This window comes from Tachyglossus aculeatus, chromosome 14 (genome assembly GCF_015852505.1).
Source record: "Tachyglossus aculeatus isolate mTacAcu1 chromosome 14, mTacAcu1.pri, whole genome shotgun sequence".
Taxonomy (NCBI): domain Eukaryota; kingdom Metazoa; phylum Chordata; class Mammalia; order Monotremata; family Tachyglossidae; genus Tachyglossus; species Tachyglossus aculeatus.
The window spans coordinates 6863590-6877889 of record NC_052079.1 but is presented as its reverse complement, the minus strand read 5'-3'; the positions used below and the strand labels follow the sequence as shown (position 1 = coordinate 6877889).

At 45.3% G+C, this 14300-nt stretch overlaps 2 protein-coding genes across 2 annotated transcripts in view; both read left to right on the top strand.

Moving 5' to 3' along the window:
• TOGARAM1 (TOG array regulator of axonemal microtubules 1) overlaps positions 1 to 5981 on the top strand; it is a 40464-nt gene extending 34483 nt beyond the window's left edge. Inside the window, exons 18-21 of the mRNA XM_038756290.1 lie at positions 1106 to 1295; positions 2990 to 3209; positions 3791 to 3877; positions 4831 to 5981. Coding sequence (XP_038612218.1) covers positions 1106 to 1295; positions 2990 to 3209; positions 3791 to 3877; positions 4831 to 5072 — 739 coding nt within the window. The 3' untranslated portion in view covers positions 5073 to 5981. The remainder of the gene's footprint in view (positions 1 to 1105; positions 1296 to 2989; positions 3210 to 3790; positions 3878 to 4830) is intronic.
• A 2727-nt stretch (positions 5982 to 8708) lies between these two features.
• Positions 8709 to 14300, top strand: part of PRPF39 (pre-mRNA processing factor 39) — a 30030-nt gene continuing 24438 nt past the window's right edge. The window contains exon 1 of the mRNA XM_038756162.1: positions 8709 to 8782. The gene's annotated coding sequence lies outside the window, so the exon portion shown is untranslated. The remainder of the gene's footprint in view (positions 8783 to 14300) is intronic.

The following is a 14300-nucleotide window of genomic DNA, read 5'->3' as shown; positions in this document are numbered from 1 at the left end:
AGAGGAGTTGGATTCTAATTCTGACTCGGCCGCTTACCTTGCTCAGTGACTGTGCTTAGATCTGTGACCTTTGGAGATTTGATAGTTACCCCCACCTCCAGCCCCACAACACTTAGGCAAATATCTTTAAATTATATATTATAAATTATTAATTTGTATTAATGTCTGTCACCCTCTTGACTGTAAAGTCCTTATGGGCAGGGAACATGTCAACTAATGATTTTATGTCATACTCTCCCAAGCACTTAGTACAGTGCTCTGCACGTAGTAAGTGCTCAAATGCCATTGATTGATCTTGGGCAAGTCAATCAATCAATCAATCAATCGTATTTATTGAGTGCTGTGTGCAGAGCACTGTGCTAAGCACTTGGGAAGTACAAGTTGGCAACTTAATTTCTCCGTGCCTCAGTTAATTCGTCTGTAAAATGGGGATTAAATACTCGTTAGACTGTGGGACAGGGACTTTCAGACCTGATTATAGTGTATCTACCCCAACACTTAGTACCCTTAGGTCACAATAAGTGCTTAGCAAATACCTCAGTTGTTATTACCTAAATGAGAGAGGAAAGGAATCCCTAGTCAGGCTGCAAATGTCCTCTCTAGCTTGGGGAGCCCAATCAGAGGAGTAAATGGCAACGTGGCTTAGGGGAGGAGAGGCCAGGCTGCTGGATGATGGAGGACACCCAAGCAGGAGAGGAGAAGGGGGTGGTTGGCAGGAAGGAAGAGAGAGGCATGAGGAACCACTTCATTTATTTGGCTGAATAACTTTATCTGGAATCACAGCAGGAAGAGTGGCGGCTGTTGACATCATAGTGCCACTGCAGACTGGTCTGATTTTTGTGCAACCTCTTTGAAAAGTACCCTCTTCTGGACTACTGTCAGTGTTAGATATAACTTACCCAGTTATTACAGTAGTCTCTAGGTACTCTGATAAAGCTTAATGAAACTTAAGGTTGAAGAGAATTTCTGTTTCGAAACCCCAAGAGAGTAAGGACGTAAGCAAAGAAAGATTAAAAATGTAGTCTTCATTGATGGCCCAAATAAAATTATTTGCTAGCACGTTGTGCTTAATAGTTTACTGTATTATAATTTTGTTTTCTCATAGAGAGTTTACAGAAGTGCGTGAAATTTCAAGAAAACCAGCTCCCCGTAATTCTCTGGAAAGCGCTGAGTATCTTGAGGACATAACCGGTTTACTAAATGCAAAAGACTTCCGTGATCGAATTAGTGGAATAAAACAACTCTTATCAGATGCAGAGAATAACCAAGAACTTGTTGTCGGAAACATTGTGAAGGTAATAATGACATGCAAAAAACAGGAGACCGATAAGTAGTCTATTCTGGGAATAAAGGACTAAATCACTTTAGAGTATGTAGTAAGGACATAACCGGTTTACTAAATGCAAAAGAGACTTCCGTGATCGAATTAGTGGAATAAAACAACTCTTATCAGATGCAGAGAATAACCAAGAACTTGTTGTCGGAAACATTGTGAAGGTAATAATGACGTGCAAAAAACAGGAGACCAATAAGTAGTCTATTCTGGGAATAAAGGACTAAATCATTTTAGAGTATGTAGTAAAGACCCGCCCGCCCCCCTCCCCCCCAAAGCTAATGAAAGAATGAGGTTATGAAGGCTCGTCAGCACTAAATCGGTAGTGGGGGTGAGATAAAGCAAATACGGAAAGAAGAAAGTACCAGAGGCTCTGTGGCTTGTGCAAATTGTAAAGATCTTGGTATGTTAGAATGGAATTACCCTGGAACACCAGCTTCCTCCCATTTCAGAAAAATTTTCAAAATATATTTAGGTATCGACTTCCACCGAGGTGACAAGCAAGTGGAGTGAGCACAGGGACTCCCCAAGAGACCCATGGTGTAGGCTCATTTCCAATAGTTTCTTCTTGAGTGATCTTGGGCAAGTCACTTTGGGGTGGCCACAATGTCATCAAACTGATAAATGTTCTCATTGGCAGTTTTAATATATTTGCGTTTCTGTACGTTCTCAGCTACCTTGAAACCTTCCATTTTAAACCATTCCTTATTTTAGACTAATTTTTGTATTTTAGTCACAGCCTCAAAACGTGGAGGCCGTATTAAGCAATCGTATCATAATGTTCTTGAGGAACATCTCCCCCCTCTAGAATGTCAGCTCATTGTGGACTGGGAACATGTCTACCAAGTCTGTTATTGTACTCAAGTGCTTAGTACAGTGCTCCGCACACATTAAGCACTCAGTAAATGCCATTGATTGATTGACCCAAGAGTCTGGCTGAAGACTAGACAGGATTTGTGGGCCGGGAATGTGTCTGTCAACTGTGTTGTATTGGACTTTCCCAAGCATTTAGTAGAGTGATCTGCATACAGTAAATACTTAATAAATTCTATTGATCGACTGATAAAGAGCCCAGAGATTCCCAGGCACTTGAACAGTCTTAAATTGACCACCTCCGATGGATGGTAATGTCTTATGCCTCCAGAAGGTTGGTGAAAAGGAATCCATTCTTTTGCAAACTATGAGACTTTCATAACCCTGCCTTATTCACAAATAACAAGATAATACGCGTAATAGCGAGCAGGGTGATCTTGTACTTCCCAAGCGCTTAGTACAGCGCTCTGCACACAGTAAGCGCTCAATAAATACAATTGATTGATTGACCCTTCCCGTTTGTACCTATTTATTACTCTATTTACTTATTTTACTTGTACATATCTATTCTATTTATTTTATTTTGGTAGTATGTTTGGTTTTGTTGTCTGTCTCCCCCTTTTAGACTGTGAACCCACTGTTGGGTCGGGACCATCTCTGTATGTTGCCAACTTGTACTTCCCAAGCGCTTAGTACAGTGCTCTGCACACAGTAAGCGCTCAATAAATACGCTTGATTGATTGATTGACTTCCTGTTCAGTGTCATTGTGAAAGAATATGAGTTCTTCTTAAAATAACGTGAAAGAAAACTGATCGCATTACCTTAACTCCCTGTATTTTTAGATCTTTGATGCTTTTAAATCTCGCCTTCATGACTCCAACAGTAAAGTAAATCTAGTGGCTCTGGAAACAATGCATAAAATGATTCCTTTGCTCAAGGATAATTTATCACCGGTTATCAACATGCTGATCCCAGCAATAGTGGACAACAACCTGAATTCCAAGAATCCAGGGATCTATGCTGCTACCACAAATGTCATTCAAGCCTTGAGTCAGCATTTAGGTAAGAAATTTCCCTTTGACATGGGAGGCACATTACTCCGCATTCAGTTGTTTGAAAATATTATGCCTTTGCTCACACTTTCTTAACATTACACCCCGAATTGTAAATGTTTTCATTCTTCCCTCTCCACTGCACCACTTTGGCATTGTAGTAATTCTCCATCTATAGCCCCCCAATATACCAACCACCACGAAGTAATTTCAGCTCCAGTTGCCATTTCCCAACTGCTGTAGATGAGAAAACATTGATTTTTAAAACTTGAGGGCACACTCAACATTTTTCAGCATAATTGATTGTTGTGAAGAAACAATCCTATGCAAGCATGAATTTAAATTCTAGAAATGAAAAATATCTTTAAATACATTTTAAGTGAAATGCACTGATTTAAACTTTTCTTTTTGGTAAGGACTGTGAGCCCATTTTTGTGTAGGGATTGTCTGTATCTGTTGCCGAATTGTACTTTCCAAGCGCTTAGTACAGTGCTGTGCACATAGTAAGTGCTCAATAAATACGATTGAATGAATCCATTTTCTTGAGGTGGTAAACATGCTTACTGAAAGTATATCTCCTTTATCATTTAGATAATTACTTGCTTCTGCAGCCATTCTGCACCAAAGCCCAGTTTTTAAATGGAAAAGCAAAACAAGATATGACGGAAAAGCTTGCTGGTAAACATTTTAGACTGAAGTTGCTTTTGTTTTTCTCCCAATCTTAATAGCCACACATTATTTGGGATCCCGGTTGTTAGTGTGGTTTCATGAAAGGTAGCAGATTGTGTCCGTGCTTTTTATCTGTGTATTTAAATACCAAAAGTCCTTTCGGGACCAGTGAACAAAGCATTGTATTAGGCATTGAAGGAATTTGTCAAAAAGGAAAGAAAAAAGGTCAATTAAGAGCAAAGACCTCATGTTCTAATATGTGTGACTTCGGGCAAGTCACTTAACTTTTCTATGCCTGTTATCTCATCTGTAAAATGGGGATTAAGACCGTGAGCCCCGGGTTGGACAACCTGATAACCTTGTATCTACCCCAGCGCTTAGAACAGTGCTTGACGCATAGTAAGTGCTGAACAAATGCCGCCAATATCATTATTAATACGGGAAAGGGGCGGGTGGACGATCAGCAAGAAGAATGATTGGCAAAGTATTCTTCTGTGCCCACGAGCAAATTGTCAACTCTCTTTGAACAACAGACACATGAACAGTAATAGACAGGAGGAAGTGAAACATTTCAGATAAAGGGGCAGTGTCCCTCAAATGATTTTCCTTTATAGCTAGCCAACAAAGTAAACACATTGCCTGTAAGGTTTGTCGATCAGATAATTTCGTTTATTACTCTCCTACCCCCAATTCGTGTTGCGGCCAAGAATGATCGCGATGAGGTTTCTGGCTGTATGACCTAGAATTGAAAGTCCTAACTCAAGATTTCCCGATTTTGATGGATTTTCCTGCCATTTAGAACTTAATAACTCTCCCTCAAAGTTCGGATTGATGGATGAAATTTCATGGAAAAGATGTAGGTGATTTTAAGGTTTTAAAATAATTGAACTGAGCTTGATGCAAAGTGTGTGTGTCTGTGTGTGTGTGAGAGAGAGAGAGACTTACTGTGTCTGTCATTTCAGATCTCGTTACAGAATTGCATCAACGGAAGCCTCTTGCCATAGAACAGAAAGTCCTGGTTGTTTTATGGCACCTGTTAGGGAACCTGACAAACAGTGGAGCCGGAGGCAACATCCGAACCGCCACAGCGAAGTTATCAAAAGCACTTTTTGCACAAATGGGTCCAAATCTGTTAAGCCAGGCCGCTTCTCAGCCGCCACATATCAAAAAGAGTTTAGAAGAATTGCTTGACATGACGCCTTGAAATGAATTCCTCTATTTTTACGAAGGTCAGACACACTAAAAAACTGTTTACATGAGGTCAAACGGAACAATTTTAAAGTTACATCTTTCACAGTGCCTGCACTTTCATTTAGAAAACTAAATAGAATGGCCGCTTTGACAATTTAGGACGGCACATCTCTGATATTAGCACTCTTGATACACACAGACACACATACCAAATCAGTATAATATTCATGACTTCTCTCTCTTGTTTGAGACCGCATGGAATGAATCAAACCTTAACATTTTTAAAGAAAATCCTGCTCATTTGCACTCTTCTGTGGAGACTACAGTATGTTCCCCTGTATGTACAATTAGATATGAAATTTGTAATTAAAAATATACTTTTTAATATGTAATCATGTTCTGACACGTCTCATTACTTAGCCTTATTTAATGAAAGTGGAAGAAAATTAGTTGGAATTCTACCGAGAACAGGGATTTGTGTGCTACTTGTAAAAAAAAAAAAAAAATGTATTTTTGAAATCAACCTGCTAATATGATTGGGCAGAATAACCTTGCTATTGCTGCTATGTTGATGTCATATATTTGATTAATTATTTGGCATAATCATTCATCCAGTGTAAATGGTTTAAAGGCTATAATGAAAGATGATGACCATAATTTCTAAATAAATTTTAAATGAGATTTTAAAGTAACAGATATAGGAGAAAAGTGTTGACTATACCGTCCATATTTTTGTGTGAAAACAGTACATTTTCCTCTGTCCAGCCACTTAAAGAGGTGTTACTTCTCTGCCCAGTTGTGTAATTCTCAATAATAATAATAGTGCCAGGTCTTCTATAGCTTTTCTCAGAGTCCTCCAGCTACAAGTACTGTATGCATTTTAAAAAAGGAAAAGGAATGTTATAAAAAATAAAAGGATTTATTTCTGTAGCCGTTTGAGAGGTGTCCTGTTTCTCCATTTACCTACGTAAAAAAAAAAAAAAAGTGAGTAAAGCAGCTTTGACAATCGTTCCTTGTCGCTTTCCCCCCCACCACGTCAGTTTGTTCTGGGTTCGATCAGTAAAATCAACAACGTAAGGTTTATTTTCAGTGACTGTGGAAGTCACTAATGGACTTGAGTGCAGCTGGGGAACTGTTTTCTATTCTTTGCCCCTGCCATCAGTTATGAGCCTAAAATAATTTACATCATCATCATCAATCGTATTTATTGAGCGCTTACTATGTGCAGAGCACTGTACTAAGCGCTTGGGAAGTACAAATTGGCAACATATAGAGACAGTCCCTACCCAACAGTGGGCTCACAGTCTAAAAGGGGGAGACGGAGAACAAAACCAAAGATACTAACAAAATAAAATAAATTTACAGTGAATAGTCTATTCAGTTTACTGCAATCAAGCAACAGGACAGCAGTGAGCATGGCTTTTATCAGTCAATCGTATTGAGCACTTACTGTGTGCAGAGCACTGTACTAAGCGCTTGGGGGGCTTTTAGGAATGCTTAGCCAATTTTAAGTACAGTGCTCTGCACATAGTAAGCGCTCAATAAATACGATTGATTGATTGATTGAGTCATAGGAAGAGGCAGCAGAAATGATGTCCAGAGCCCAGCTCATCCTTATCTCCAAGGTTCCTGATCATCTAAAGCCCTTTTTTCCCCACTGTCCTCCAGCCCCTTTAAGCACTTTAATAATAATAATGGCATTTATTAAGTGCTTACTATGTGCAAAGCACTGTTCTAAGCGCTGGCCCCAGACCCACAGCACTTATGTAAAAGTAATCTGTCTCCCCTGGGAGGCTATAAGCTCCTTGTGGGGAGGAATTGCAACTACCAACTCTGCTGAACTCCCCCAAGCGCTTAGTACAGTTCCCTCATCTGGTAAATGGGGATAAAACTGTGGGCCCCCCTCCCACGCCCGTGGGACAACCTGATTCATTCAATTGTATTGAGCACTTACTGTGTGCAGAGCACTGTACTAAGCACTTGGGAAGTCCAACTTGGCAAGATACAGAGACGGTCCCTACCCAACAGCGGGCTCACAGTCTAGAAGGGGGGAGACAGAGAACAAAACAAAACATATTAACAGAATAAAATAAAGAGAATAAATATGTACGAATAAAATAAATGGAGTAATAAATATGCACAAACATATACACATACATATATACATGCATATATATATAGGGGAAGTAGCATGGCTCAGTGGAAAGAGCCCAGGCTTGGGAGTCAGAGGTCATGGGTTTGAATCCTGGCTCTGCCATTTGTCAGCTGTGTGACCTTGGGCAAGCCACTTAACTTCTCCGTGCCTCAGTTCCCTCATCTGTAAAATGGGGATTAAGACTGTGAGCCCCAAGTGGGACAAGCTGATCACCTCGTATCCCCCCCAGCGCTTAAAACAGTGCTTTGCACATAGTAAGTGCTTAACAAATACCACCATTATTATTATTATTACAGGTAATGTGGGGAGGGGAAGGAGGTAAGGCGGGGGGAGTGGATGGGGAGGGGGAGAGGCCTCCCTAGCGCTTGGAACAATCAATCAATCAATCAATTGTATTTATTGAGCGCTTACTGTGTGCAGAGCACTGTACTAAGCGCTTGGGAAGTACAAGTCGGCAGCATCTAGAGATGGTCCCTACCCAACAACGGGCTCACAGTCTAGAAGGGGGAGACAGACAACAAAACCAAACATACTAATACTCATACTAATAACATACTCATGTTTGCTTCCCTCAAACATGAGGGAAGCAGTGTGGCTCAGTGGAAAGGGTAACGGGCCTTGGAGCCAGAGGTCATGGGTTCAAATCCCGGCTCCAGCAACTGTCAGCCGTGTGACTTTGGGCAAGTCACTTCACTTCCCTGGGCCTCATTTCCCTCATCTGTAAAATGGGGATTAATAATAATGATAATAATGTTGGCATTTATTAAGTGCTTACTATGTGCAAAGCACTGTTCTAAGCGCTGGAGAGGTTACAAGGTGATCAGGTTGTCCCATAGGGGGTTTACAGTCTTAATCCCCATTTTACAGATGAGGGAACTGATTAAGTTCCTGTATATATGTATATATGGTTGTACATATTTATTACTCTATTTATCTATTTATTTATTTATTTTACTTGTACATTTCTATCCTACTTATTTTATTTTGTTGGTATGTTTGGTTCTGTTCTCTGTCTCCCCCTTTTAGACTGTGAGCCCACTGTTGGGTAGGGACTGTCTCTATGTGATGCCAATTTGTACTTCCCAAGCGCTTAGTCCAGTGCTCTGCACATAGTAAGCGCTCAATAAATACGATTGATTGATTGATTAAGTAACATAGTAAGCGCTTAACAAATACCATCAATATTATTCTTATTTATTTAATAATATTTATTAGATATGATTATTTATTATTATTTATTTAGGGTGCGCGACTTGGAGGGGAAATACGGCCGCCCCCCCCCCCCCCCCCCGCCCTCCCCTCCGGCCTCAAGGAATCAATGGCGCCGCCGAGGGCCGCGTTGTGCGCAGGCGCGGCGCCGAGGGCGGGCCGGGTTTTGCGCTCGGCCCCGTCTGAGGGAGGGGGCGGGGGGAGTCCGCGGGTCACGTGGGCCGGCGGCGCAGGCGCAGTGCGCGCTCGGGGCGGCGGCGGCGGCGGGAGGCCGGCCGGGAGGAGGGGGGGCGGTGAGGCGCTCAGTACGGCCCGCGGCTTCGCCTCGCCTCATGGCCGGGAGAGACGCCCAGCGCAAGGTGAGTGCGCGGGGCCGCCAGGAGGGGCCGAGCTGCACGGCCGGGCCCGGTTCGGCCCGGTTTGCGCCGGTCTGGGCCGGTTCGGTCCGGTCCCGCCGCTGAGGACCAGGCGGTAGGCTGCGTGCGCCAGGCTCGGCCCGGACCCTTCGCCATTCAGTCAGCCGTATTTATTGAGCGCCTACTGTGCGCACAGCACTGTGCTAAGCGCTTGGGGAGTACAAGTTGGCAACATTGGCCCGGCGGCAGCGATGGAGCGCCCACCCTGTTGTGCGCAACGCTGCGCTCCCCTCAGCACGCGAGAGGCAACTGGGCCTGGGAGCCCGAGGCCGTGGGTTCCAGTCCCGCCTCCATTCATTCATTCATTCATTCAGTCATCATCAATCGTATTTATTGAGCGCTTACTGTGTGCAGAGCACTGTGCTAAGCGCTTGGGAAGTACAAGTGGGCAGCATAGAGAGACGGTCCCTACCCAACAGTGGAAGCCCGAGGCCGTGGGTTCCAGTCCCGCCTCCACTCATTCATTCATTCATTCATTCAGTCATCATCAATCGTATTTATTGAGCGCTTACTGTGTGCAGAGCACTGTGCTAAGCGCTTGGGAAGTACAGGTGGGCAGCATCTAGAGACAGTCCCTACCCAACAGTGGGAGCCCGAGGCCGTGGGTTCCAGTCCCGCCTCCATTCATTCATTCATTCATTCAATCATTTATTGAGCGCTTACTGTGTGCAGAGCACTGTGCTAAGCGCTTGGGAAGTACAAGTTGGCAGCATCTAGAGACGGTCCCTACCCAACAGTGGGAGCTCGAGGCCGTGGGTTCCAGTCCCGCCTCCATTCATTCATTCATTCATTCAATCGTTTATTGAGCGCTTACTGTGTGCAGAGCACTGTGCTAAGCGCTTGGGAAGTACAAGTGGGCAGCGTCTAGAGACAGTCCCTACCCAACAGTGGGAGCCCGAGGCCGTGGGTTCCAGTCCCGCTTCCATTCATTCATTCATTCATTCAGTCATCATCAATCGTATTTATTGAGCGCTTACTGTGTGCAGAGCACTGTGCTAAGCGCTTGGGAAGTACAAGTGGGCAGCGTCTAGAGACAGTCCCTACCCAACAGTGGGAGCCCGAGGCCGTGGGTTCCAGTCCCGCCTCCACTCATTCATTCATTCATTCATTCAGTCATCATCAATCGTATTTATTGAGCGCTTACTATGTGCAGAGCACTGTGCTAAGCGCTTGGGAAGTACAAGTTGGCAGCATCTAGAGACGGTCCCTACCCAACAGTGGGAGCCCGAGGCCGTGGGTTCCAGTCCCGCCTCCATTCATTCATTCATTCATTCAGTCATCATCAATCGTATTTATTGAGCGCTTACTATGTGCAGAGCACTGTGCTAAGCGCTTGGGAAGTACAAGTTGGCAGCATCTAGAGACAGTCCCTACCCACAGTGGGAGCCCGAGGCCGTGGGTTCCAGTCCCGCCTCCATTCATTCATTCATTCATTCATTCAATCATCATCGATTGTATTTATTGAGCGCTTACTATGTGCAGAGCACTGTGCTAAGCGCTTGGGAAGTACAAGTTGGCAGCATCTAGAGACGGTCCCTACCCAACAGTGGGAGCTCGAGGCCGTGGGTTCCAGTCCCGCCTCCACTCATTCATTCATTCATTCAATCATCATCAATCGTATTTATTGAACGCTTACTATGTGCAGAGCACTGTACTAGGCGCTTGGGAAGTACAAGTTGGCAACATATAGAGACGGTCCCTACGCCGACAGTGGGAGCCCGAGGGTTCCAGTCCCGCCTCCATTCATTCATTCATTTATTGAGCGCTTGCTGTGTGCAGAGCACTGTACTAAGCGCTTGGGAAGTACAAGTTGGCAACGTAGAGAGACGGTCCCTACCCGACATTCGTTCATTCAGTCGTATTTATTGAGCGCCTACTGTGCGCAGAGCACTGGACTAAGTGCTTGGGAAGTGCAAGCTGGCAACATTGGCCTGGCGGCAGCGATGGAGCGCCCACCCTGTGCACAGCGCTGCGCTCCCTGCACCACGCGAGAAGCAGCTGAGCCTGGGAGCCCGAGGCCGTGGGTTCCAGTCCCGCCACCATTCATTCATTCATTCATTCAATCATTTATTGAGCCCTTGCTGTGTGCAGAGCACTGTGCTAAGCGCTTGGAAAGTACAAGTTGGCAACATATAGAGACGGTCCCTACCCAACATTCGTTCATTCAGTTGTATTTATTGAGCACCTGCTGTGTGCAGAGCACCGTACTAAGCGCTTGGGAAGTGCAAGCTGGCAACATTCACCCGGCGGCATCGATGGAGCGCTCACCCTGTTGTGCACAGCGCTGCGCTCCCCGCACCACGCGAGAAGCAGCTGGGCCTGGGAGCCCGAGGCCGTGGGTTCCAGTCCTGCCTCCATTCATTCATTCAATCGTCTTTATTGAGCGCTTACTGTGTGCAGAGCACTGGACTAAGGGCCTGGGAAGTCCAAGTTGGCAACATATAGAGACGGTCCCTACCCAACAGCGGGCCCACAGTCTAGAAGGGGGAGGCAGACAACAAAACAAAACATATTAACAAAATAAAATAAAAAGAATAAATATGTACAAATAAAATAAATAAATAGAGTAATAAATACGTACAAAGATATATACACACAGGTGCTGTGGCGAGGGGAAGGAGGTAAGGCGGGGGGATGGGGAAGGGGAGAAGGGGGAGAGGAAGCAGCGTGGCTCAGTGGAAGAGAGCCCGGGCTTTGGAGTCGGAGGTCATGGGTTCAAATTCCGGCTCCGCCAATTGTCAGCTGTGTGACTTTGGGCAAGTCACTTAACTTCTCTGGGCCTCAGTTCCCTCATCTGTAAAATGGGGATTAAGACTGTGAGCCCCCTGTGGGATAACCTGATCACCTTGTAACCTCCCCAGCGCTTAGAACAGTGCTTTGCACATAGTAAGTGCTTAATAAATGCCATCAAAAAAAAAAAAAGGAAGGAGGGGGCTCAGTCTGGGAAGGCCTCCTGGAGGAGGCCTCCGCCACTCCTCAGCCGTGTAACTTGGAGTGAGTCACTCCACTTCTCTCTTCTCTCTTCTCTCCTCACTTACCTCGGTAAAATGGGGCTAATAATAGTGACGGTATTGGTTAAGCGCTTACTATGTGCCAAGCACTGTTCTAAGCGCCGGGGAGGATACAAGGTGATCAGGTTGTCCCATGTGGGGCTCTCAGTCGTCATCCCCAGACTGAGCCCCCTCCTTCCTCTCCCCCTCCCCGCCACCTTACCTCCTTCCCCTCCTCACAGCACCTGCATATATGTTTGTACAGATTTATTACTCTATTTTACTTGTACATATTCTATTTATTTTATTTGGTTTATACGTTTAGTTTTGTTGTCTGTCTCCCCCTTCTAGACTGTGAGCCCTCTGTTGGGTAGAGACCGTCTCTATACGTTGCCAGCTTGTACTTCCCAAGCGCTTAGTCCAGTGCTGTGCACACAGTAAGCACTCAGTAAATACGATTGAGTGAATGAATGAATGAATCCCCATTTTCCAGCTGAGGCCCAGAGAAGTGAAGTGACTGGCCCAGAGTCACACAGCCGACATGCGGCGGAGCCGGAATTAGAACCCATGACCTCCAACTCCCGAGCCGGGGCTCTTTCCATTGAGCCACGCTGCTTCCCAAAAATTGAAACAGGGTAACGGGCACCCGGATTTGAACCGGGGACCTCTTGAGCTGCAGTCAAATGCTGTACCCTCTGTGAGCCCCACATGGGACAACCTGAGGACCTTGTATCTCCCCCAGCGCCTAGAACGATACTTGGCACATAGTAAGCGCCTAAGAAATACCATCATTATTATTATCATTATTATCACTCAGCGCTTGGGAGATCACAGTGCAGCAGAATTAACAGCCACATGCCCAGCCCCTAACCAGCTTACCAGCTGTGCTGGAGTGCACGGCGCTAGCCTGTAAATCAGTTGTGGGCAGGCATTGTCTCGGTTGCTGTGTTTTACTTTCCAGGTGCCTGGTACGTATTTGTACATACTTATTATTCTATTTATTTATTTATTTTAATTGTACATATCTATTCTATTTATTTTATTTTGTTAGTATGTTTGGTTTTGTTCTCCGTCTCCCCCTTTTAGACTGTGAGCCCACTGTGGGGTAGGGACTGTCTCTATATGTTGCCAACTTGTACTTTTCAAGCGCTTAGTACAGTGCTCTGCACACAGTAAGCGCTCAATAAATACGATTGATTGATTGATAGTACAGCGCTCTGCGCATAGTAAGCGCTCAGCAAATAGGATTGAATAAGTAATAACGGTAATGATTTTGGTATTTGTTAAGCACTTACTATGTGTCAAGCACTGTTCTTAGCGCCGGGGAGGTTACAACACGATCAGGTTAGCCCACCTGGGGCTCACAGTCTTAATCCCCATTTTACAGATGAGGTGACTGAGGCCCAGAGAAGTGAAGTGACTTGCCCGAAGTCATACAGCTGACAAGTGGTGGAGGTGGGATTGGAACCCACGACCTCCGACTCCTAAGCCTGTGCTCTTTCCACTGAGCCACACTGCTTTTCCAATGCGATTGAATGAATGAACTCGATTTAGGGTGGGCTAGATTGTAAATGTTTTGAGGGCAGGGTGGTGTTTCTTAACTTGCTTGGGCCCTCCTAAGTGCCGAGTAGTAATAAGAATAATAATAATAATGTATTAAGCGCTTACTACGTGCGAAGCACTGTTCTAAGTGCTGGGGGGGATACAAGGTGATCATGTTGTCCCACGTGGGGCTCACAGTCTTAATCCCCATTTTACAGATGAGGTAACTGAGGCACAGAGAAGTGAAGTGGCTTGCCCAAGGTCACACGGCTGACAAGTGGCGGCGCTGGGATTCGAACCCATGACCTCCGACTCCCAAGCCCGGGGTCTTTGGAAGCAGCGGGGTCTGAGAAGCAGCGTGGCTCAGTGGAAAGAGCCCGGGCTTTGGAGTCAGAGGTCTGTGAGTTCAAATCTGTCAGTTGTCAGCTGTGTGACTTTGGGCAAGTCACTTAACTTCTCTGTGCCTCAGTTACCTCATCTGTAAAATGGGGATTAAGACCGTGAGCCCTCCGTGGGACAACCTGATCACCTTGTCACCTCCCCAGCGCGTAGAACAGTGCTTTGCAGATAGTAAGCGCTTAATAAATGCCATCATTATTATTATTATTATTTCCACCGACGCTGCTTCTCGAGCACAGGGTCCCGCACACAGCCAGCGCCCAACAAATGCCGTCGGTTGATTGAGATCGAGTGCGGCCCTTGGCCTGCCGAGAAAGGGTTCGCCCTGGCGAGGAGAAAAGATACTTCGACGAAGGCGGTTTAAGCAGTGGTTTGACCGCTGTCCTTCGGGAGAATTAGCTTTCTCCCCCGAGCCCCCAGGCTGGCAAGCCCTTCTTCTTTTCCCGGTCCATTCCATCTGCTTGTTATAAAACAGTCGAGTCCGTTTTTAGCACGATGATTTGTCACCACCCGTGTGAAAGAGACTCTCT